The following is a 27,005-nucleotide window of genomic DNA, read 5'->3' as shown; positions in this document are numbered from 1 at the left end:
TGTTCAGCTCCCAGCCTTGGTCACCCTGGAGCCATGTCTCCGTGATCCCAACTATATCATAGTCATTAATAGCTATCTGCACATTCAACTCATCCACCTTATTACAAATGCTCCTTGCATTGAGACACAAAGCCTTCAGGCTTGTTTTTACAACACTCTTACCCCTTATATAATTATGTTGAAAAGTGGCCCTTTTTGATTTTTGCCCTGGTTTTGTCTGCCTGCCACTTTTACTTTTCACTTTGCTACCTATTGCTTCTACCCTCATTTTACACCCCTCTGTCTCTACGCTCACACATTTAAGAAACCCTTTCCCTTTAACTCCATCCTCCACTATCCCATTCGACACCCCAGCCCCCTTATTCAGTTTAAAACCACACGTGTAGCAGTGGCAAACCTGCCTGCCAGAATGCTGGTCCCACACCTGTTAAGATGCAATCCGTCCCTTTTGTACAGTTCCCCCTTACCCCAAAACAGATCCCAGTGATCTAAGAATCTAAATCCCTGCCCCGTGCACCAGTTCCTCAGCCACACGTTCAGGTCCCGTATCTCCCTGTTCCTGCTCTCGCCAGCACGAGGAACTGGAAGCAAACCGGAGATAACAACCCTGGAGGTCCTGCTTTTTAGCATTTTTCCGAGCTCTCTAAAGTCATGCTGCAGAATATTCATCCCCTTCTTTCCGACATCGTTTGTGCCGACATGCACTACCACTTCCGGATGTTCACCTTCGCCCTTGAGGATTTTCTGCACTCTGTCCGTGACATCCTGGATCCTGGCACCAGGAAGGCAGCACACCATCCTCGCATCCCGTCTGTTGCCGCAGAAACCCCTGTCCGTACCTCTCACAATGGAGTCTCCCACTACAATGGCGTTGCCTGCCTTAGGCCTTTTTGGTTTTGGCTCAACAGCCCTATTCGCATCACAAGCCAGTCCGCCGCCCAGTGTAAACACCTCTTCTGTCCCGACAGCTTCTAAGTGGGTGAACCTGTTCACAAGAGGTACAACACCCGGGGACGTTGGCATTCCATGCTTCCCTCCCGTTCTCACTGTCTCCCACCTTCTCTCTTCCAGTACCTTAGGTGTAACAATCGTACTGTAGGACTTGTCGAGGAACGACTCAGTTTCTCGGACGAACCGGAGGTCATCCACTTGCTTCTCCAGTTCCCCAACACGGTCCTTCAGGAGCTCTACCTGGATGCACTTCTCGCATTTGTAGCAGCCAGAGGCACCAGCGGTGTCCTTGACCTCCCACATACTGCAAGCATCGCACTGAATCAGCTTGCCTGACATCTCCTTCTTTCGTCTCTACCTCTCAAGCGTATTGCGTGGTCTCCTCTCCGAAGTCTCTCGATCCAAAGACTCACACTTTACTCACAAGGCTGCTAACTCACTGCCGCTCCCTAAGAGCCGTCTTGCTTAAATTGACGGATAAATTGCCTGATTTACCAATTTCTCAGTTTTCAACTGTTTTCCCGGCACTGACTCACTTCTCTCCTCCCACTTGGGCTAGAGCCAATCAGTCGTATCTCTTGCTAAACTCCTGCTGCTGTTGCTCCCAAAACTACTGCAGTTCCGAGTCATTCCCTCTGCAAGTATTATACATCACCCCAGTATTTTTCTCCCTCCCTTCATTGGCTCCCTGTGAGATCCAGGCCAGGATAGACTTTCCTCCTTCATTGCTGGTATCTGAAGAAAAAGATGAAAAATATCTAAAATTGATTCTCCACACTCTCCCCCTTCTCTCTCACAGAGTCTCTCACCTGTTTTGGGCAGAATTTCTGTCAGTTTCTGAGCTGCCATCCCACCAGCCCTGCGTGACTGAGCTGCCAGCCCACCAGGCCTGGGTGACTGAGCTGCCAGCCCACCAGGCCTGAGTGACTGAGCTGCCAGCCCACCAGCCCTGAGTGACTCAGCTGCGGCCCAAGAATCCATTCGGCCCACAATTGCCATACTAGCCCTCTGGAAACCAGTCCCTTCGGCCCACAACACCGATACTAGCATCCTAGAAAGCCCCTCTCCCCCACTGGCTACCAATATTGGCATTGGTGGAGAGGTGGAATATTGTGTTGGGGGATCAGCCCTCCCATGTGAACATGGGACCCAACGGGCACGTGCCATCAGGGTAGGCAAGGTATGCACTGCCTACCCTGACTAAAATTATAAAATGATAATTATTAAATATAAATCGTAAAGGCAAGGGAGAATTATGCCTTCCTAAGAGATCGATCTCTTAGGCATAATTCTCCGTGCCTTTCATGCGCAGGACATGTAATACGCGAAAGTGTGTGCAGCTCACGTGCCGTCGACGCTGCTTCAAGCAGTCAATTTCAAGGGGAGCTGAAGGCAGCTGAAATACTGCCTTTACAGCATGGACTGCATACTGCGCATGCGCAGCAACCTATTGCACATGTGCAGCGCAAGTTTCCTGGTGGGTTTTTCAAACATGGATTGTCATTATCTCAAGGATGGAAGAATTGAGTTTGTGTACAAATAATGCGGTAAGTAGATTTCTTTGAGCTATATGTTTTTAAATACTGTATTTTCCGGCAATGAAGACACTATTTTTTACCCAAAAATAAGGCACGAAAATTTACATGCATCTTGGAGGCCGAAGGTGAGGTTGTTAGCCAAGAAAGGTAGACTTGGCTATCCCTCAGTACAGTAACATCAAGAACGATGTTGCTGCACTGAGGTACTGTATATCCAAGTCCATCCATCATTGCTAGCAGCTGATGGGAAGCGGCTGTAAAAGGACAGCGCCGCTGGGGGGGGGGGTGAGGGTTCCTTTCACAGCATGTGGGGAGTCTGGCCAGGGGTAAAGTTGCGGGAGGTGCAGGGGCGTCGAGAAGGTGGGGGCCGGGGATCATGCCAGCAACCAGCTCAAGAGCGGGTCAGCGGGCGATGGATATCAGGACACCGGGCGGTGGGGCTTACTCCATATGTCAGTGCGCGTAACCTCAATTGGTCCCTTGTTAGCGCTGATGCAGGGGGCCAGAGGTGAGCGGGCCGGCAGAAGGCGCTGAGGTCCCGGCAGCCGCTCGCAGCCACCGGAGTTGCTTCCCTCCCCGGCCACAATGCGGTGGCTCCACGCCCGGAGTGCCGCAGGAGCACTGAGTGAGTGGGTTACTGGCATGATCCCCGACCCCCTCCTTCTCAATGCTCCTGCCCTCCCCGCAACTTTACCTCTGGCCAGACTCCCCACACGCTGTGAAAGGAATCCTCCCCCAATTGGTCTCTTGTACTAGTATTGTCATTCAATAAGATCACAACTGATTCAACTAGTGCAGTGGAGGCCAAGTCACTGGATGGATTTAAGAGAGAGCTAGATAGAGCTCTAGGGGCTAGTGGAGTCAATGGATATGGGGAGAAGGCAGGCATGGGTTATTGATAGGGGATGACCAGCCATGATCACAATGGATGGCGGTGCTGGCTCGAAGGGCCGAATGACCTCCTCCTGCACCTATTTTCTATGTTTCTATGTTTCTATGTCCCGGTGTGCTCCCGTTTTCCCCACCATCTCCCCACCTGCCATCACCCTCCACCTTCCACCCATTCAGTAATTCAGAATGAAGGAGATTTAGAATCCTTGGGCAAATTGTATTTCTTTATTTTAATTTTTTAATTTTTTTGGAGAGAACAATCTGCGCATGCGCGGTTTAAGATTTTTTTAAAAGCCGACTGACTGCCACCCTGAGTAATTACTCACGGCACGTACCTGTCCCAGTCTTGTCATTCCTATAGTAGGGTAACCAACACAGAACACAATACTCCAAATGCGGCTCACAAACATCGTGTGCAACTGTAGCCGAATACCCCTGTCCCACTTTGGAAACCTGAACGGAAACCTCTGGAGACTTTGCGCCCCACCCAAGGTTTCCGTGCGGATCCCGGAGGTTGCAGGTGGTTGCCAGAGGTTGTAGGTAGTGGAAGCAGGTAGGGAGACTGACAAAAACCTCCGGGAACCTCACGGAAAGCTTGGGTGGGGCGCAAAGTCTCCAGAGGTTTCCGTTCAGGTTTCCTAAGTGGGACAGGGGCATTTCAATTTCTATACGCAATAGAAAACAGATGCTGGAGTAACTCAGCGGGTCAGGCAGCATCTCTGGGTAAAAGTAATAGGTCACTTTACAGGTTGCAACCCTATACTCAATACCCTGACTGATGAAGCCCAAAAGCATTCTTGACCACCTTACCTGCCTGTGATGCCACTTTCAAGGAACTATGTACCTGCACTCCTAGATCCCTCTGTTTTATAAAACTCCTCAGGGCCCTGCAATTTACTGTGAAGGTCCTGCCCTGGTTTTACTTCCCAAAATGCAACACCTCACACCTACATTAAACTCCATTAACCGTTCTTCAGCCCACCTGCCCCACTGATTCAGATCCTTTTGTAATTTTTGATAACCATCTTCGCTATCTTCGATACCAGCCACCATACCAGTCATCTGCAAACTTACTAATCCTACCTTCTACATTCTCATCCAAACCAATGATTTAAACCACAAAAAGCATCAGGCCCAGCACTGATCCATGAGGTACACCACTAGTCACAGGCCTCTAGTCCAAAAGGCAACCTTCCACCTTCCACCTCTGCTTCCTTCAATTGTCAATTCTGTAAGCAGTCGGCTAGTTTGGATCCCATGTGATATAACCTTCGGCTTACCATGTGGAGCCTTAACAAATCCTTGCTGGTCCATATAGACAATGCCCTCGACAACCTTTTTAGTTAAAACTCAATCAGGTTCATGACAAAATCTTCCATGTGCAAAACCAAGCAGTTTCCACCAAAACAAATGCATATGTATATCCCTCATGTACTCTCCAGTAACCTGCCTACCACAGGATGGCACGGTGATACAGTGACTAAGCTGCTGCCTCATCGCACCAGAGATCCAGGTTCGCTCCTAACAACAGAGCTGTTTGTCCGGAGTTTGTTCATTCTTCCTTGACTATGCCGTTTTCCTCCGGCTGCTCCCGTTTCCTCCCAAATTCCAAAGATGTAGATGGTTTGTAGGTTATAGAGAGATGCAGTGTGGAAACAGGTCCTCCGACCCAACCTGCTCACACGGCTCAACATGACCCAGCTACACAAGTCCCACCTGCCTCTGTTTGGCCCATATAGACAATAGACAATAGACAATAGGTGCAGGAATAGGCCATACGCCCTTCAAGCCAGCACCACCATTCAATGTGATCATGGCTGATCATCCACAATCAGTACCCCGTTCCTGCCTTCCCCCCATATCCCCTGACTCAGCTATCTTCAAGAGCCCTATCTCGCTCTTTTTTGAAAATTTCCAGAGAACCGGCCTCCACCACCCTCTGTGGCAGAGAATTTCACAGACTCCCAACTCTCTGTGTGCAAAAAGTGTTTCCTCATCTCCGTTCTAAATGGCCGACCCCTTATTCGTAAACTGTGGACCCTAGTACTGCACTCCCCCAACATCGGGAACATGTTTCCTGTCTCTAGTGTGTACAAACCCTTAATAATCTTATATGTTTCGATAAGATCCCCTCTCATCCATCTAAATTCCAGAGTGTACAAGCCCAGCCACTCTATTCTCACAGCACATGACAGTACCGCAATCCCGGGAATTAACCTTGTAAACCTACGCTGCACTCCCTCAATAGCAATAATGTTCTTCCTCATTTGGAGACCAAAACTGCACACAATACTCAAGGTGTGGTCTCACTAGGGCCCTGTACAACTGCAGAAGGACCTCTTTTCTTCTATACTCAACTCTTTTTATGAAGGCCAACATGCCATACGCTTTCTTCACTGCCTGCTGTACGTGCATGCTTACTTTCATTGACTGATGAACAAGGACCCCCAGATCGTGTTGTACTTCTCCTTTCTCAACTTGACACCATTTGGATAATAATCTTCCTGTTTTTGCTCCCAAAGTGGATAACCTCACAACTATCCACATTAAACTGCATCTGCCATGCATCTGCCCACTAACCCAACCTGTCCAAGTTACCCTGCATTCTCATAGCTCTCCAAACCCATCCATTCCATCGCTTGTTGCCCAAAATAAAATGATCCATCAAGTAAATGCATGGTATGAAGGAGCAGACTCTACAGGAAACACCAGCCTTCATCTCAACTTATGTGGGTCTGACTCCAGAGAAAGATTCTAGGGTTTCGGCACCCCAGCCAGAATCACTTCAAGTACTTGAGCTTCCCCAACATATGATGTGGTGTAAAGGTCACAGGCCACTCTTGCAGCTGCAGTACTGCCCACTGCCGGTGGAGATAGATCCCAACCAGAGAAAACTATGCCTGAGACTCTTATAAGAGCTGGCGATCCCCTCCAGAGCAGCACGACTGAAGGCCACCTCCGATAACCATGTGCATGCGAGGAGGCAGTGGCTCTACTGGAGAAATAAATCTTGCCAACATGTGCCACTTGGGAGGACACTGGGTAGTCAGGTATCTTGGCAGGGTCTTTAGGTATAGAGCCACTACCTGGATGTATACACACACCAGTGACTGGCTGCCCTCCTCCAGGACCGCTTCAGAGAACCAGTGCTTCCCATTGCCCTGAAGCCATTCATCGTAGAGACTGAAATGTCTTTTAATACCCTCCTCGAAAAAAGCTGGAGGTCAGGCCATTGGAAAGTGGATACAGAAATGTCCTTTGACATCCTCCTCCAGCATCAACTGCATAAATAGTTTGTGTCAGAAAGACCTAGGGTAGAGTGGATGTGGAAAGGATGTTTCCAGTGATGGGAGAGGCTAGTGCCAGAGAGCACAGTATCTGAATAAAAGGACATATCTTCAAAATGGACATGAGGAGGAATTTATTTAGCCAGAGCTGTGTGAATTTGTGCAGTTCATTGCCACGAATGGCTGTGGAGGCCAAGACATTGGACATTTTTAAGGCAGAGATGTATAGGTTAGAGATTAGTAAGGGCGTCAAATGTTATGGAGAGAAGGCAGGAGAAATGGGTTGAGAGGGAAGATAGATTGAATCATAGAATGATACAATGTTGGAAACAGGCCTTTCGGCCCAACTTGCCCAACATGTTCCATCTGCATTTGTCCCACGTGCCTGTGATTGGCCAATATCCTTCGTAACCTGTCCTATCCATTCACATGTCTAAATGTTTCTTAAATGTTGTAATAGTACCTGCCTCAACTACCTCCTCAGACGGCTTGCTCCATACACCCACCATCCTTTGTGAGAAGGTAGACACAAAACGCTGGAGTAACTCAGAGGGTGAGGTAGCATCTATGGAGAGAAGGAATTGGCGAAGTTTTGGGTAAATACCCTTCTTCAGACTGATGTCAGGGGAGGGTCGGAACAAAGAAAGAAGTAGGAGCAGACAGTAAGACTAGTGGGAAAACTGGGAAGGGGGATGGGATGGAGAGGTGGGTAAATATGAGGTAGTTTACCTTGGGTAGTTTACACCCCAGCGGTATGAACAGTGACTTCTCTAACTTCAGGTAGCCCTTACATAGAAACATAGAAACATAGAAAATAGGTGCAGGAGGATGCCATTCGGCCCTTCGAGCCAGCACCGCCATTCATTGTGATCATGGCTGATCGTCCCGAATCAATAACACAAATTCACTACTCTCTGGGCGAAAACGTTTTTTCTCACCTCAGTCTTAAATGGCTTCCCCTTTATTCTAAGACTGTGGCCCCTGGTTCTGGACTCGCCCAACATTGGGAACATTTTCCCTGCATCAAGCATGGCCAGTCCTTTTATAATTTTATATGTTTCTATAAGATAACCCCTCATCGTTCTAAACTCCAGTGAATACAAGCCTAGTCTTTTCAATCTTTCCTCATATGACAGTCCCGCCATCCCAGGGATTAATTTCATGAACCTACGCTGCACTGCCTCAATCACAAGAATGTCCTTCCTCAAAGTAGGAGACCAAAACTACACAATACTCCAGATGTGGTCTCACCAGAGCCCGAGACAACTGCAGAAGAACCTCTTTACTCCTATACTGAAATCATCTTGTTATGAAGGCCAACATTCCATTCGCTTTCTTCACTGCCTGCTGTACCTGCACGCCAACTTTCAGTGATTGGTGTACAAGGACACTCAGGTCCCGCTGCACCTCCCCTTATCTAACCTAACCCCATTGAGATAATAATCCGCCCCCTTGTTTTTGCCGCCAAAGTGGATAACTTCACATTTATCTATATTGCTTTCTCTCTCTCCATCGCCTTCCTGTGATGCAACTTTCAAATAACTATTACCTGCACTCCTAGATCTGTATGGTCTATAACACTCTCCAGAGCCCTTCCACTCACCGTGTAGGTTCTGTCCATGATAGTGCTTCCAAAATGCAACTCCTCACATTTCACAAGGTGCTAGTCAGGATGGCTAGATATCCACAAAGTCTAAGGAGCTGACCAACTCTGTCAACTTCTTCACTGACAATCGGCCATACTGAAAATTGGACTGATTTCCACCTCTTTGAGGGTATATTTGAAACCCCCACCAAGAATGATGCATTTGGCACAGTAATGGAGCTCTTAAGAGTGGAAACCTCTTGAAATAAGCACACTCATTCACGTCAGGCCTGGGAGCATACATGTTCACAAAGTGCATGGCATGCAGTCACGGCACACAGTGAGGTGGAGCGAGTGGCCTGGCACAGATTTTTGGACTTTCAGGACGTTTGGCTGGAACGTTAGGGCCAACAGAATCACCAACTCACTCAAAGTGGAGCTGAGGTGACTCATGTAGACCCCCCTCTCGTCATTCTAGGAACTAGTTGGATTCATCACCCAGTGACGAGGGAAGGCTGCACCACTTCTAGCTCCAGAAATCCAACCTCGGCTAGGTCCTGAACTAAAGATGGGCTGCGCTCCCTCACGATGACACTGCCCACTATCTCCAGAGGTGAGAGAAAGTGTCCAGTGAGGCAGCGCACAAGCCCTCCTGGAGTCTGACTGGAGGACAACCTGAACTGGCCTTGCCCACCTCTGCCCCCAAGTCACCTGCCCCAGCAGCACCTCTCGCAGATTCTCCAACCTCCACAATCAAGCCAACTACCTCACTCCACAGTTATCCCCGGAGATTGTCTGGTCACACAGCCAATAGGATTATTTGGGGATAATCCTCTAACCCAGAGGAAGCACAGCCTCGACAGTGATAAGTCATGCCTTCCGGGTGGCCAATGTACTACAGAGCAATGCATTTGCTCAGAGAGAGCATGCCCAGGGTATGCCGCCTCGATAAGGATTAAGCCAGCACATCCTCCCTCAGACATGGTGCCCAAAATTGCTCACAATATTCCAAATGCGGCATGACCAGCATCTTATGGAGCCTCAGCATAACGTCTCTGTTTTTGTACACAAGCCCTCTTGAAATAAACACCAGCATTGCGTTTGCTTATTTTACGACTCTATGACTCCCAATTCAAGTTTCAGATTAACTTGGTGGGAATCCTGCACCAGCACTCCGAAGTCACTTTGCACCTCCGATTTCTGGATTCTCTCCCCATTTAGAAAATAGTCTGTGTCTTAATTCCGATGACCAAATGCATGGCTCCACACGTTGCTACACTCTATTCCATCTGTCACTTCTCTGCCCACTCTCCCAACCTGTTCAAATCCTTCTGCAGAGTTCCTGCTTTCTCTGCACTAGGTGCCCCTCCACCTATTTACTTATCATCCACAAACTTTCAATCCCCTCCTCCAAATCATTAATATACCATGTGAAGAGCAGCGGCCCCAGCACTAACCCCTGCAAACTCCGCTAGTTACTGGCATCTAACTAGAAAAAAAAACCTTTTCCCGCCACATGAAAATCCTGCTTGCCGTTAATCCCCTATTTAAGGCCAGGGATACCACATGCTCACACTTCACGATTAAACTCCATCTGCCATTTCTCTGCCCATTTCTGCAGCTTAGTTTAGAGATACAGATGGGAAAATGGTCCACTGAGTCCATGACAACAATAGATCACTCATCCACACTAGTTCTATGTTATCCCACTTTCTCATCCACTCCCTACAACACTAGGGACAATTTTTTTAGAGTCCAATTAACCTACAAACTTGCACGTCTTTGTGATATGTGTGGAAACCGGAGGACATGCAGACCCATGCAGTCACAGAGAGAATGTGCAAACTCCACGCAGACAGCACCTGAGGTCAGGATTAAACCCGGGTGTCTGGTGCTGAGGCAGCAGCTCTACCAGCTGCACCATTGTGCTGATTTATATCTCACTGTATCTTCTGACAGCCTTCATCACTGTCTGTAACTCCTCCAATTTTGGTGTAATCAGAAAGCGTATTTACCAATCCATCTACATTTATGTCCACATTACATAACTTTTCACCCCAATCTTACATCTAGACAGCCTGTAAGGTGCTTAATATTAGGAGCTTCGAAGGCTAGAACAGCTGTGGGGCTTTAAGGACCTGTCCCACTTAGGCGATTTTCGCCGACTGCCAGCGATTGTCACAGTCGTAGCAAGTCGCCGAAAAAGCAGCGACTCGACCCTCCCCTATGACAATGTCTACCACAAGCTATGACAACCTACCACCTAGTTGACGTCAAGCTACAGCAAGCTACCGACAATCGGCGATCCATTAGGACGTCCACCTACAACCACACCTACGACCACACGGGTGACAACCTACGAAAACTGAAGTTAACCTACGTCCACCCACGACAAGACAACTGAAGACAATCCAGTCAGCGGTACCTGTCACCGGTTGACGTAGGTTGACGTAGGTAGTCGCCAATTGGAATTCACCGAAGTCAGCACCTCGCGCCAACCAACGTCACCTGCCGACAACCTGCGTCATCCTGGCGACAACCTATGACAGCATCTACGACAGGAGAAGACAAGCTGCGTCGAGCCCACAGTCACCGAAAAGTTTTGAACATTTCGAAATCCAGCGGCGACCAGAAAAACGTTACGACTCTTTAGGTGAATTGAGGAGACTATTTACGACCATACAGGCGTCAACGCGTGACCATGTGGCGGCAGGCTAGTCGCCTGTAGTCACCAAAAAAATCGCCTAAGTGGGACAGGGGCTTTATGGTGCTTTGAAGACTGATCTGACACTAATAAGCAGCACTTGCAGAAACTATGATCACTGCTGTTACTGCTGTTACCTGCTTTTTAAGTATTTATTGCTCTCAGGTAGTGTCCACATTGTATTCTATGTATTTTCTGTCTGCGTTCGTTTTGAATCTGTGGGTTTGTTGGTTGGGGGCTTCTGGACATCTGAATTTCCCTGAGGGGATCAATAAAGTATTTATTATTATTATTATTATTATTATTATTATTATTATTATTATTATTATTATTATTATTATTATTATTATTATTATTATTATTATTATTATTATTATTATAAATTAACATGCAATTTGCTGTTCATAAAGCACTGCACTGAACAAGCAGTTGAAAAAGGCATTAAGAGTAATTTTCTTCAGATATCAAGGAATGCCCTATTTTTTATCTTTATAATTCCTCTGTTTCCGAAGTTCAGCTCAGCAATCCACCAGCCACTGCTGCGCCCTTGATGCTTAAAAACAGTGAAAAACTTTGCAAATAGAAAATTCCTCGAAGAGAAAGCTTTTGTGGTCCAGTGTTATGCCGACTTCCAAAGTCTCACCACTATTTAGTTCTTTCCAAGAACAAATCCTCCTGATTTTGTTTCAGCGCTTCCTAGCTCACTGAGGGAGCTGCTCTTGGTAATTGACGCTGGGCTGGTGTGACTGAAGAGCGCAGAGGGATCTTCACTTTGTGTCTGGCCTGTGCTCTCGGGAAGCGTTATGAGACATGTGGTAGCTTCACTCTGTTTCTGACCCGCGTCCTGAGAGAGTGTGATGGGACTTTCATTTTTTATCTATGCTGTGCTTTCTTTTCTTATCCAGGTCGGAAAGATGTGACCCTGGGGAAACATGATATTAAAGTGGAGACGGTGAACAAAGAGGATCCACTGAGCAGCAAGGAACTTGAAGAGGATGACTCCAGCATTTCCACAGCCACTCGTGTCATGAAAGCTGTGTACACGGTATGAACGTGTATGTGTTTGTGTGTCAACAGGCAGGCATTTCCTGCAGTGGTCCACAGAGCTGTTGCCCCCATGTGCCCGGTGCCTCCAGTGTAAAGGAGATACCAGTATAGACTATGAATGCAGTTCACTGGATTGGAAAACATGCAAATGTTTGGTGATGGTGGGAAGGGAAGAAGTAGAACATATGCAACAAAGAACATAGCACAGGAAAATAAACTTTGGTCCATAATGTCTATGCTGAAAATGATGCCCACTTAATTAATCCCTTACATAGAACATAGAAAAGCAAAGCACAGGAATAGGCTTCTTGGCCCACTATGTTCATGCCGAACATGATGCCACGTTTATCTAATCTCCTCCGCGTGTGAGTGATCTATATCCCTCCATTTTCTGCATACGGCTATTTAATATACACTTGCATGCCACTCTCATATATGGGGATTTCAATATGCAGGTAGACTGGGAAAATCAGGTTGTTTCAGGACCCCAAGAAAGAAAGTTTGTACAATGCCTCCAAGGGATTCTTAGAGCAGCTTGTAATGGAGGCAACCAGAGAAAGGGCAACTCGGGATTTAGTGTTGTCCAATGAACCAGATATGATAAGAGAACTCGTGGTAAAGGAACCGCTTGAAGGTAGTGATCATAATATGATTAGTTTTAATCTGCAATTTGAGAAGGAGAAGGTTAAATCGGAAGTGTCAGTGATGCAGATGAACAAAGGGGACTATGAAGGCATGAGAGGGGAGCTGGCCAAGGTAGACTGGAAAGGGATCCTAGCAGGAATGACAGTGGAACAGCAATGGCAGGAATTTCTGGGCATAATCCGGAAGATGCAGGATCACTTCATTCGAAAAAGGAAGAAAGATTCTAAGGGGAGTAGGAGGCTGACAAGAGAAGTTAGGGATAGAATAAAACTAAAAGAAAAGACACAGCAAAATGTAGCCGGAAGATAGAGGATTAGGAAATTTTCATAGGACAACAGAAGGAAACAAAACGGGCAATATGGGCTGAAAAGAAGAAATACGAAGGGAAGCTGGCCAGGAATATAAAGAAGGACAGTATAAGCTTCTTTAGGTAAGTTAAGGAAAAAGAGTAGCAAAGTCAAATGTGGGTCCCTTGAAGGCAGACACGGGTGAAATTATTATGCGCAACAAGGAAATGGCAGAAGAATGAACAGTGAGTCCACCAGCCATGTATAAGTGAACTGTGAGTCCACCAGTCGTGAGTGAGTGAACTGTGAGTCTAAGAATCCATTCGTCCCACAATGTCCATACTAGCCCTCTGGAAACCATTCCATTCGGCCCATAACACCCATAGTAGGCCTCCAGAAAGCCCACCCCAACTGGCCACCGCCTGAAGCCAACCTCCTTCCCCGGCTGCAGGACGCTACACTCTCCCCTACTGGCCCCCGACAGCCCAGCCTGTAGCTGTGACCCTCTCCAGGCTGCAGGATGCTCCCCCCACTGACCTCCGACAGCCCCCACATGAACTCGACCCCCTCCCCAGGCTGCACAATGCAACAAGAGACGCTGCAAGAAAGAATGGACTGTTTAAATTGTTGTTATATTTTAAGAGTTATTCACATTTTAAGCTTTAATAAATCCTTTTTCCACTTGCCGTGCCCATCAGTTGCACATGTGCAGTAATACCTGCGTGTTCTACGTTACAATGGGAACCCAATTGGAGGGAATGGTGGCGCCACTGAAGAGCCGCTAAGAGTGGATGGGGGGTAGGTGCTTTGAGGAGGGGATGGAGTGAATGCGTGGTGGGGGGAGAAAGGCAAGGGGCAGAGTGGGGGGGTGGGGGGGGGGGGGAGGGGGGTTGAGGGGAGGAGGGGAGATCTGGGGCATCACAACGGGAACCCGTCACCCACGCCTGCGCACTTGGGGGCTACGCGTGAGTGATGGAATATTGGAATTGGTGGAGGTGGAATATCGTGTTGGGGGACCAGGCCTCCCGTGTGAGAATGGGACCCAATGGGTCCCACTTAGTCTAGTTTTATATATTTCTTAACTAAAGGGTAGGTAAGTCTCCCCTCAAGTACCGATGTTCCAGAGAAAACAATCCAAGTCTATCCAACCTGTCCCTGTAGCTGAAACCCTCTAATCCAGACAGCATTCTGGTAAACCTCCTCTGCACCCTTTCAAAATCTCCACGTGTTCCCAGTAATGGGGTGACCAGAATTACATGCAAAACGCCTAATGCAGCCTAACCAATAGAGATGCATCATGACTTCCTGAGTCTTATTTGCAATGATCGTTGCAATGAAGGCAGCCGTGCCATAACCTTCTTAACCACCCTATTTAGTTATGCCGGCACCCTCAGTGAGCTATTACCTTGGACTCCACGATCCCTGGGAACATCAATGCTGTTCCAGATCATGCCAGTAACTCCCTCCTTACATTCAACCCCACACAATAAAACACCTCACACTTGCTCGGGTTAAACTTAATGTGCCATTCCTTCGCCCATTTCTGTGGCCGATCTATATCTCACTCTATCTTCTGAAACCATTCCTCGCTGTCTGCAAATCTCCAATTTTGGTGTCATCAGCAAACCTACTCTCCAACCCATCTATATTTGCGTCAAGGTCATTTACATATATCGCAAACAACAGAGGTCCCAGCACAGACCTTTGTGGAACCACATTGGTCACAGATCTCCAGCCAGAATATCCACCTTCCTCTCGAACCCTCGGTCTCCAATGAATTAGCAAGTTCTGAATCCATGTGACCAAGTCGTCGTGAATCCCGCACATCTTAATCTTCTGGATCAGCCTACCATGAGGGACCTTATCCAAAGCCTTACTGAAATCTGTATACAAGTTCCACCGCCCTACCTTCATCAATCGCTTTTGTTACCTCCTCGAAATCTCAATCAAGTTATTGAGGCACAACCTGCCATGTACAGTGAGCAGGCTATCCCTATTTAGCCCATTCTCTTCCAAATGGGAGTAAATCCTACTTTGATTTGATTTAATTGATCTGTCCAAATGTCTTATAAATGTCACAATTATATCAGCTTCTATGGGTTCTAAAGCTTCCACTGTCAGCTTGTTCCACCGACAGTTTAAGCCTACACTATCTAGTTGTAGAATCCTCTACGCTGGGAAAAATAGTTAGCACTCACTTTATTCATGCCCCTCACGATCTTGTACACTTCAATAAGGTCACCGCTCAGCCTCCCGTGCTCCAAAACAAAGTTCAAACCTATCAAATCTCTCCCTTTCACGCAAGCCCGCAAGTCCAAGTAACATCCTCGTGAATCTCATCTGCACACTTTTGAACTTAATTACATCCTTCCGACAACTGGGCAACCAGAACTGTACATAGTACTCCAAGTGTGGCTCACTAGTGACGTATAGCTGCACTGTGATTTGCTAAAGGAGATACAAGGGACTGCAGGTGCTAGAATCTGGAGCAAAACACAGAGTGCTCGAGGAACTCAACGGGTCAGACAGCATCTGTGCGGGAAAGGAGAGCAGATGACGTTTTGGGTCTGAACCCTTCCTTAGATGGAGTTGGAAAAGCGCAATCTGGAAAAGAAAGTTGGGAAGGCAGGGTGATTGGCAGATGAGTGGAAATAGTGACAAAAGCTTGAGGTGAATAGGAGGCAAAGTGGTGACAGATAAGGAAAGACGAGAAGGAGTTAAATGTAAAGCTGGAGGGAGGGATGTGAGTGGAATGGGATAGTCGAGCGGGGAAAGAGAGGACAAATTGATTATGGGATAAGGGGATGGGAGAGGAGCGATGGGGGGAAAAGGAGCAAGGTGACTGAGATAGTGGAAATATGGGTGCCCACTGGGGGGCGGACACAGCAGAGAGAGCGAGGGGGGGATTCTTTAAAATTACAGAATTGAATGTTCATATTATCCAGCAAAATATGAGATGCTATTCTTTCAGATTGTATGCAGTCTCACAGTGGCTTTGATGGGGACTAACGGCTGAAAGATTGATGTGGGAATGGGAAGGGGAGTTAACAGTTAGCAGCTCCAGCAGTCTTTAGATTTTAGACCTTAGAGATTCAGCGTGGAAACAAGCCCTTTGTGCTGACCAGCGATCACTGTACACTCGCACTATCCTACACACGAGGTACAATTTACTGAAGCCGATTAACCTACAAACCTGTAGGTCTTTGGAATGTGGGAGGAAACCAGAGCCCCTGGAGAAAATCCACAAAGTCATTCGGATCACAGGAAGGAACTGCAGATGTTGGTTTAAACCGAAGATAAACATAAAATGTTGGAGTAACTCAGTGGGACAGGCAGCATCTCTGGAGGGAAGGAATTCCTTTTCTCCAGAGATGCTGTCTGTCCCCCTGAGTTACTCCAGCACTTTATGTCTTATCTTCGGGAGACTCCGTACAGACAGCATCCATGGTCTGGGTCGAACGCAAGTCTCTTGTGCTGTAAGGCAGTGCCTCTATTACTGTGCCACTGTGCTGCTCTCACTGAAGGAATTTTTAACAACAGAAACTGTCCTTGGTGGACAGAGCACATGTGTTTGATGAAATAGTCAAATGTGCCATCATTTATATTCAATCCCCACCTGACTGAAGGCAAGCATGCCAAATGCATTATGGACCACAATGTCCACCTGACTCCTCACGTTTAACCATATAACCATATAACAATTACAGCACTGAAACAGGCCATCTCGGCCCTTCTAGTCCGTGCCGAACACTTACTCTCACCTGGTCCCATCTACCTGCATTCAGACCATAACCCTCCATTCCTTTCCCATCCATATACCTATCCAATTTATTTTTAAATGATAAAATCGAACCACTTCCATTGGAAGCTCATTCCACACAGCTATCACTCTCTGAGTAAAGAAGTTTCCCTTCATGTTACCCCTAAACTTTTGTCCCTTAATTCTCAAATCATGTTCTCTTGTTTGAATCTTCCCTACTCTCAATGGAAAAAGCTTATCCACGTCAACTCTGTCTATCCCTCTCATAATTTTAAAGACCTCTATCAAGTCCGGCCTTAACCTTCTGTGCTCCAAAGAATAAAGACCTATCTTGTTCAAGCTAGATGCAGGAAGATTGGTCCCGATGTTGGGGAAGTCCAGGACAAGGGGTCACAGCTTAAGGATAGAGGTGAAATCCTTTAGGACCAAGATAAGAAAAACATTTTTCACACAGAGAGTGGTGAATCTCTGGAACTCTCTGCCACAGAAGGTAGTAGAGGCCAGTTCATTGGCGATATTTAAGAGGGAGTTAGATGTGGCCCTTGTGGCTAAAGGGATCAGGGGGTATGGAGAGAAGGCAGGTACGGGATACTGAGTTGGATGATCAGCCATGATCATAGTGAATGGCGGTGCAGGCTCGAAGGGCCGAATGGCCTACTCCTGCACCTATGTTCTATGTTTCTATCTTTCAACCTTTCTCTGTAACTTAGGTGTTGAAACCCAGGCAACATTCTAGTAAATCTCCTCTGTACTCTCTATTTTGTTGACATCTTTCCTATAATTTGGCGACCAAAATTGTACACCATACTCCAGAATTGGCCTCACCAATGCCTTGTACAATTTTAACATTACATCCCAACTTCTATGCTCAATGCTGTGATTTATAAAGGCCAGCACACCAAAAACGTTTTTTACCACCCTATCTACATGAGATTCCACCTTCAGGGAACTGTGCCCAGTTATTCCTAGATCCCTCTGTTCAACTGCATTCCTCAATTCGCTACCATTTACCATGTACGTCCTATTTTGATTTGTCCTGCCAAGATGTAGCAACTCACACTGATCAGCATTAAACTCCATCTGCCATCTTTCAGCCCACTCTTCCAAATGGCCTAAATCTCTCTGTAGACTTTGAAAATCTACTTCATTATCCACAACACCACCTATCTTAGTATTGTCTGCATACTTACTAATCCAATTTACCACACCATCATCCAGATCATTGATGTATATGACAAACAACAGTGGACCCAACACAGATCCCTGAGGCACCCCACTAGTCACCGGCCTCCAACCTGACAAACAGTTATCCACCATTACTCTCTGGCATCTCCCATTCAGCCACTGTTGAATCCATCTTGCAACTCCACTATTAATACCCAACAATTGAACCTTCTTAGCCAACCTTCCATGTGGAACCTTGTCAAAGGCCTTACTGAAGTCCATATAGACAACATCCATTGCTTTACCCTCATCAATTTCCTGAGTAACCTCTTCAAAAAATTCAAGAAGATTAGTCAAACATGACCTTCCAGGCACACATCCATGTTGACTGTTCCTAATCAGACCCTGTTTATCCAGATGCTTATATATATTATTTCTAAGTATCCTTTCCATTAATTTGCCCACCACTGACGTCAAACTAACAGGTCTATAATTGCTAGGTTTACTCTTAGACCCCTTTTTAAACAATGGAACCTGCGCAGTACGCCAATCCTCCGGCACCATTCCCGTTTCTAATGACATTTGAAATATTTCTGTCATAGCCCCTGCTATTTCTACACTAACTTCCCGCAATGTCCTAGGCAATATCCTGTCAGGACCTGGAGACTTATCCACTTTTATATCTTTCAAAAGTGTCAGTACTTCCTCTTCTTTGATCCTCATAGTTTCCATAGCTACTCTACTTGTTTCCCTTACCTCACATAATTCATTATCCTTCTCCTTGGTGAATACCGATGAAAAGCAATTGTTCAATATCTCCCGCATCTCTTTTGGCTCTGCAAATAGCTGTCCACTCTGACTATCTAATGGACCAATTTTATCCCTTGTTATCCTTTTGCTATTAATATAGCTGTAGAAACCCTTTGGATTTACTTTCACCTTACTTGCCAAAGCAACCTCATTTCTTTTAGGTTTTCTAATTTCTTTCTTAAGATTCTTTTTACATTCTTCATATTCCTCAAGCACCTCATTTACTCCATGCTGCCTATAATTATTGTAGATCTCTCTCTTTTTCCGAACCGTGTCCAATTTCCCTTGAAAACCATGGCTCTTTCCAATTATTACTCTTTCCTTTCAACCGAATAGGGACATAAAGATTCTGTACTCATTTCACCTTTAAATGTCCTCCATTTCTCTACTACATCCTTCTCATAAAATGTCCCAATTCACTCCTTTTAAATCCTTTCGCTTCTCCTGAAAGTTAGCCTTTCTCCAATCAAAAATCTCAACTCTTTGTCCAGTTCTGACCCTCTCCAGAATTATATTGAAACTAATGGTATTGTGAATATAGGGAACCATGCACCAGTACTCCCGGATCTCTCTGTTCCGCAACACTTTCCAGGGCTCTGCCATTTACTGTGCAAGTCCTGCCCTGATTTAACATATCGAATTGTAACACCTCATAGTTGCCAGAGTTGAATTTCATTTGCCATTTTTTGGCCCACCTTCCTAGCTAATCTGGATCTTGTTATAAACTTAGATATCCTTCCTCACTATCCACTTTACCATAAATGTGGGTGTCATCTGCAAATGTACTAACAATGTTAATTACATTGTCATCAAATTAGTTAATGTATTTAACAAACAGCACCATCCCTTGCAAAACTCCACTGGTCACAGGTACCCCATCAGAAAAAGAACCCACCACAACTATTCTTTGAATCTTTCCTCAAAGCTAATTTTGAATCCAATTGGCTTGCTCACCTTTGATTCCATGCGATCTAACCTTTGAAACTTGCCAACCATGCTGGACCTTGTCAAAGCGCTTGTTAAAGTCCATATGGACAACGTCCACTGCCGTCTCTTCATTAATTCTCTTGGTGATCTCTTGAAAAACTCTACCAGATGTGTGAGACATGATTTTACATGCAAAGGCTATGCTGATTATCCCTGATCAATCTGTGCCTGTTCAAATTATGGTAGATCTGGTCCCTATGAATCTACTCCAACAACTTTCCAAACACTTATCTCTGGGTTACCGGCCTGTAATTCTCTGGCATATCCATGCTGACCATCTTAAATAAAGCTACAAGCAGAATAGTGAAAGGCTAGGATTCTGGGCAGCAGGGTGGTGCATTGGTAGAGTTGCTGCCTCATAGCGGCATAGACCCGGGTTTGAACCTGACAACGAGTGCTTGCCTGTACAGAGTTTGTATGTTCTGTCCGTGTCCTGCGTGGGTTTTTTCCGGCATCTTCGGTTTCCTCCCACACTCCAAAGACGTACAGGCTTGTAGGTTAATTGGGCTTGCTATAAATGTAAATTGTCCCTGGTGTGTAGGATAGCGTTAGTCTGCGGGAATCGCTGGTTGGTGCAGACTCGGTGGGCTGAAGGGCTTGTTTCCGCGCTCTATCTCTAAACCTAACTACAAATTATTCACCTAGAGTCTTCAAACACCCCTCATCCTGTTTCACAAAGAAGAGGGTCCATGCCTCTGCCACCTGTCGGGTAGTGAGTGCCAGACTTCTTCCTCAGCCACGCCTCCAATCTCAGGCTGGGGTTTCAAGAACCAGGAGTCTCCACCAAGAGTGAGGGTCAGTCTACGATTCAGGATGGAGGAGGGGAGAAATGTCTTCATCGGAAGGGGTGGTGGAGGTTAAGGAACCTTTACAATTCTGTTCCCAGAGGTACTGGGGCTGATAGTTATAGAGCTAAACAGCATGTAAAACACCTCCAGCTCGTTCATGATTAACAAATTGGAATTCTGGGCTAGTCCTATTTGCCTGCATTTGGCCCATAGCCCATCATAAGGTCATGTCATAAGGAATAGGAGTAAAATTATGCCATTCAGCCCATCAAGTCTACTCCGCCATTTAATCATGGCTGATCCATCTCTCCCCCCTAACCCCATTCTCCTGTCTTCTCCCCATAACCTCTGACACCCGTACTAATCAAGAATCTATCTATCTCTGCCTTAAAAATATCCACTGACTTGGCCTCCACAGCATTCTGCGGCAAAGAATTCCACAGACTCACCACCTGACTATATAAATTTCTGCTCATCTCCTTCCTAAAAGAATATCCTTTAATTCTGACACTATGACCTCTAGTTCTAGACTCTCCCACTAATGGAAACATCCTCTCTACATCCTCTCTATCCAAGCCCACTGTTCTGTTTGTTTCAATGAGGTCCCGCTCATTCTTTGAAACTCCGAGTACATGCCCAGCGCCGACAAACGCTCAAGATAGGTTAACCTACTCATCCCTTGGATCATTCTTGTAAAGTTCCTCTGGACCCTCCCCAGCGCCAGCACATCCTTCCTCAGATATGATGCCCAAAATTGCTCACAATATTCCAAATGCAGCCTTTCCAGCGCCTTATGGAGCCTCATAATTCCATCCCTGTTTTTGTATACAAGCTCTCTTGAAATAAATGCTAGCATTTAGTTTGCTTTTATTACTACCGATCGACTTGCAGATTAACTTTTTGGTAATCCTGCACCAGCACTCCCAAGTTCCATTTGCAACTCTGGATTTCTGGATTTTCACCCTATTTGGCAAATAGTCTGCGCCTTTGTTTCTATGGCCAAAATGCATGAATCCACACTTTGCAACACCATATTCCATCTGCCACTTCTCTGCCCACTCACTCAACCTGTCCAAGTCCTTCTGCAGAGTCCCTACCTTCTGCACACTACCGGCCTCTCCACCAATTTTCGTATCCACAAAGCCTTCAATCCTCTCGTCCAAATCATTCATATAGAATGTGAAGAGTAGCGGCCCCAGCACCTACCCTAATAACTCCACTAGTCACTGGCAGCCAACCAGAAAAAGCCTTGGATGATTGCCACTCGTTGTCTTCTGCCATCCAGCCAACCTGCTATCCATGCTAGTATCTTCCCTTTGATACCATGGGCTTTTCCTTAGCAGCCTAATGTGTGGCACCTTATCAAAGGCTCTCTGAAAATCTAAGTAAACAACATCTACTGACTCTCCTTTGTCTGTCCTGCTATTTACATCTTCAAAGAATTTTGTCAAATTTTGCAAGCAAGACCTCCCCTTCACAAAGCCATACTGACTTCGACCTATTTTATCGTGAATTTATATGTATTCCATGACCTCATCCTTTAAAATCTAAAATCTATAAAGATTATAAGAACTCATCCTTTATAATCTAGAATTTTATATGTTTCTATAAGATACCCTCTCATCGTTCTAAATTCCCGTGAATACAAACCCAGTCAACCCATTCTTTTATCATATGTCAGTCCCGCCATTCCGGGAATTAACCTGGTGAACCTATGCTGCACTCCCTCAATAGCAATATGTCCTTCCTCAAATTAGGAGACCAAAATTGCACACAATACTCCAGGTGCGGTCTCACCAGGGCCCTGCAGTAGGACTTCTTTGCTCCTTTACCTCGCAATGAAGCCCAACAAGCCATTAGCTTTCTTCACTGCCTACTGTACCACCAACATGCATACTTTCAGTGACTGATGTACAAGTTTTACCCAGGTCTCGTTGCACCTCCCCTTTTCCTAATCTGACACCATTCAGTCTCCGCCTACCGTCTCCGCCTACTGTCTCCGCCTCTTCCTTTCTTCTTCTTGCCCCCCCCCCCCCCCCACCTCCACGTCAGTCTGAAGAAGGGTCTCGACCCGAAACGTCACATATTCCTTCACTCCATAGATGCTGCCTCACCCGCTGAATTTCTCCAGCATTTTTGTCTACATTTGATTTTTCCAGCATCTGCAGTTCTTTCTTAACCATTCAGATAATAATCTGCCTTCCTGTTCTTGCTACAAAAGTGGATAACCTCACATTTATCCACAAGAGGAGATAGTTGAGGCTGGGACTATCCCATCATTTAAGAAACAGTTAGATAGGTACATGGATAGGGACAGGTTTGGAGGGATATGGACAAAGCGCAGGCAAGTGGGACCAGTGTAGCTGGGACATTGTTGGCCGGTGTGGGCGAGTTGGACCAAAGGGCCTGTCTCCACACTGTATCACTCTAGGACAATGACCAATTAATTTCTACTCTTTGCTTACTGTCTGCCATCAGTTCTCTATGCATGTCAATACCCTACCCCCAATACCATGTGCTCTAATTTTGCACACTAATCTCTTGTGTGGGACCTTGTCAAAGGCTTTTTGAAAGTCTAGATACACCACATCTACTGGCTCCCCCTTTTCCATTCTATTCGTTACATCCTCATAAAATTCCGCAAGATTAGTCAAGCATGATTTCCCCTTCATAATTCCATGCTGACTTTGACCGATCCCATCACTGCTTTCCAAATGTGCTGCTATAACATCTTTAATAACCGATTCAAGCATCTTCCCCACTACCGATGTAAGGCTAACTGGTCTACAATTCCCCGTTTTCTCTCTCCCTCCTTTCTTAAAAAGTGAAGTTACATTGATTACCCTCCAGCTGCTCCTTGAGTACTTTGCGATGCAGACCATCAGGCCCTGGGGATTTATCTGCCTTCAGTCCCAACAGTTTACCTAACATAATTTCCTGACTAATGTGGAATCCCTTCAGTTATTCCCTCCCACTAGACCCTCGGTCCCTTAGTATTTCCTTCGTGAAGACAGAACCAAAGCACTCATTTAACTGTTCTGCCATTTCCTCGTTTCCCATTTAAAATTCCCCTGTCTCTGACAGTAAGGATCTACATTTGTCTTAATTAATCTTTTCCTTTTTACTTATCTAAAGATTCTTTTTACATTTCCAAAGAAGCTTTTAGAGTCCGTTTTTATATTCCCCACAAGCTTTCGTTCATGCTCTCTTTCCCCCTCTTAATTAACCCCTTTGTTCCCTTCTGTTGAATTCTAAATTTCTCCCAGTCCTACGGTTTGCTGTTTCTTCTGGCCAATTTATTTGGCTCTTCCTTTGATTTAACACTATCCTTGATTACCATCATTAACCACAGTTGAGCCGCCTACCCCGTTTTATTTTTTCGCTAGACAGGGATGAACTATTTTTGTCTCACACCTACAAAGTCTCCTTTCTTTAAGTTCTGGACCCCAGTCTCTGAATTAACCGTGCCACTCTCCATCATAATATTATGGTAACTGTTGCCCTAAAGGCGCTCTGCAGAGCTAGATCGCTAACTAATCCTTCCTCATTACACAATACCCAGTATAGGAAGGCCTGCCCTCTAGTCAGTTCTTTGACATATTGGTTTAAAAAACCATCCCGTATACATTCTAGGAAATCCTCCTCCTCAGTGCTGCTACCAATTTGGTTGACCCAATCTATATGTAGATTAAAGTCACCAAAGATAACCTCTGTAATTTTGCTACACGCATCCTTAATTTCCTGCTTGATGCTATCCCCAACCTCCCTATTGCTGTTTGGTGGTCTGTATACATAGAAATATAGAGACATAGAAAATAGGTGCAGGAGTAGGCCATTCGGCCCTTCGAGCCTGCACCGCCATTCAATATGATCATGGCTGATCATCCAACTCAGTATCCTGAACCTGCCTTCTCTCCATACCCCCTGATCCCTTTTGCCCCAAGGGCCACATCTAACTCCCTCTTAAATATAGCCAATGAACTGGCTTCAACTACTTTCTGTGGCAGAGAATTCCACAGATTCACCACTCTCCGTGTGAATTTTTTTTAACTCATCACAGTCCTAAAAGACTTCCCCCTTATCCTTAAACTATGACCCCTTGTTCTGGACTTCCCCAACATCGAGAACAATCTTCTTGCATCTAGCCTGTCCAATCCCTTAAGAATTTTGTAAGTTTCTATAAGATCCCCCCTCAATCTTCTAAATTCTAGCGAGTACAAGCTGAGTCTATCCAGTCTTTCTTCATATGAAAGTCCGGCCATCCCAGGAGTCTGGTGAACCTTATCTGTACTCTCTCTACGGCAAGAATGTCTTTCCTCAGATTAGGAGACCAAAACTGTACGCAGTACTCCAGGTGTGGTCTCACCAAGGCCCTGTACAACTGCAGTAGAACCTCCCTGCTCCTATACTCAAATCCTTTTGCAATGAATGCTAACATACCATTCGCTTTCTTCACTGCCTGCTGCACCTGCATGCCTACTTTCAATGACTGGTGTACCATGACACCCAGGTCTCGTTGCATCTCCCCTTTTCCTAATCGGCCGCCATTCAGATAATAGTCTACTTTACTGTTCTTGCTACCAAAGTGGATAACCTCACATTTATCCACATTATACTGCATCTGCCATGCATTTGCCCACTCACCCAACCTATCCAAGTCACCTTGCAGTCTCCCAGCATCCTCCTCACACCTAACACTGCCCCCCAGCTTCAGCTTCAGCAAACTTGGAGATGTTGCATTCAATTCCCTTGTCCAAATCATTAATATATATTGTAAGCAGCTGAGGTCCGAGCACTGAGCCTTGCGGTACACCACTAGTCACTGCCTGCCATTCTGAAAAGGACCCGTTTACTCCTACTCTTTGCATCCAGACTGCCAGCCAGTTCTCTATCCACATCAATACTGAACCCCCAATACCGTGTGCTTTAAGTTTGCAAACTAATCTCTGATGTGGGACCTTGTCGAAAGCCTTCTGAAAGTCCAGAAGGACATCCACTGGTTCTCCCTTATCCACTCTACTAGTTACATCCTCAAAAAATTCTATAAGATTTGTCAGACATGGTTTACCTTTCATAAATCCATGCTGACTTTGTCCAATGATTTCACCACTTTCCAAATGTGCTGCTATCCCATCTTTAATAACTAGCATTTTCCCCACTGCCGATGTTAGACTAACTGGTCTGTAATTCCCTGTTTTCTCTCTCCTTCCCTTTTTAAAAAGTGGGGTTTTATTAGCTACCCTCCAATCCTCAGGAACTACTCCAGAATCTAAAGAGTATTGAAAAATTATCACAAATTAATCCACTATTTCTGGGGCTACTTCCTTAAGCACTCTGGGATGCAGCATATCTGGCCCTGGCGATTTATCAGCCTTAATCCATTCAATTTACCTAACACCACTTCCCGACTAACCTTGATTTCACTCAGTTCCTCCATTTCATTTGACCCCCGGTCCCCTGCTATTTCCGGCAGATTATTTATGTCTTCCTTAGTGAAGACAGAACCAAAGTAGTTATTCAATTGGTCTGCCATGTTCTTGTTCCCCATGATCAATTCACCTGTTTCTGACTGCAAGGGACCTACATTTGTTTTAAATAATATTTTTCTCTTCACATATCTATAAAAGCTTTTGCAGTCAGTTTTTATGTTCCCTGCCAGTTTTCTTTCATAATCTATTTTCTCTTTCCTAATTAAGCCCTTTGTCCTCCTCTGCTGGACTCTGAATTGCTCCCAGTCCTCTGGTAGGCTGCTTTTTCTGGCTAATTTGTATGCTTCATCTTTTGTTTTGATACTATCCCTGATTTCCCTTGTTATCCACGGATGCACTACCTTCCCTGATTTATTATTTTGCCAAACTGGGATGAACAATTGTTGTTCATCCATGCGGTCTGTAAATGCCTTCCATTGCATATCCAACAAATCCAACAAATCATTTTTTTACCTTGGCTATTTTGCAGATATAAGATATAAGATCACCCCTCATCCTCCTGCCCTCCAATGAATAAAATCCTCACCTGATCATTCTCCTAATAGCTAGTGGAAAGATTTATTAAGAATCTGAGGGGCAACGTTTCACACAGAGGGTGGTGGGTATTTGGAATGAGCTGCTGGAGGAAGTAGTTGAGGCAGAAACTAACAGCATTTAAAATACATTTTTGACAAGTAAATGGTAGGAAAGGTTTGGAGGAATATGGGCCTAAAGCAGGCAGATGGGACTAGTTTAGATGCGCCAGATGGGACTAGTGTAGATGGTTGGTGGGCAAGCTGGGCTGAAGGGCTGTATGCCTATAACTATGTACTGAGATACAGTGAAGAGGTTTGTGTTGCATCATATCCAATTATCAGAAAATCCAGGAGGCAACAATGGGCTACAGGTGGTGGAATCATATTGGAAAAAGGATGAAGAGTGGATCTAGATAAGGGAGGGATTGTGGTTGATGGGGTTAGGGGACCCATTATGAGGAGCATGTAGGTGATGGACACAAGCAACCTGGAGGGGAGAGGGGAAATAAACTGGGTAATAGGGGATAGGGGGGAAGGTGATAAAGGGAAGGCTGGGT

General features: G+C 45.7%; 1 protein-coding gene across 1 annotated transcript in view; it reads left to right on the top strand.

Annotated features, from left to right (window-relative positions):
• kirrel1 (kirre like nephrin family adhesion molecule 1) overlaps positions 1 to 27,005 on the top strand; it is a 162,754-nt gene that overhangs the window by 128,805 nt on the left and 6,944 nt on the right. The window contains exon 13 of the mRNA XM_033042244.1: positions 11,862 to 12,001. Coding sequence (XP_032898135.1) covers positions 11,862 to 12,001 — 140 coding nt within the window. The remainder of the gene's footprint in view (positions 1 to 11,861; positions 12,002 to 27,005) is intronic.

Source organism: Amblyraja radiata, chromosome 24, assembly GCF_010909765.2.
Source record: "Amblyraja radiata isolate CabotCenter1 chromosome 24, sAmbRad1.1.pri, whole genome shotgun sequence".
Lineage (NCBI taxonomy): Eukaryota > Metazoa > Chordata > Chondrichthyes > Rajiformes > Rajidae > Amblyraja > Amblyraja radiata.
This window is presented reverse-complemented; position numbering and strand designations above follow the sequence as displayed.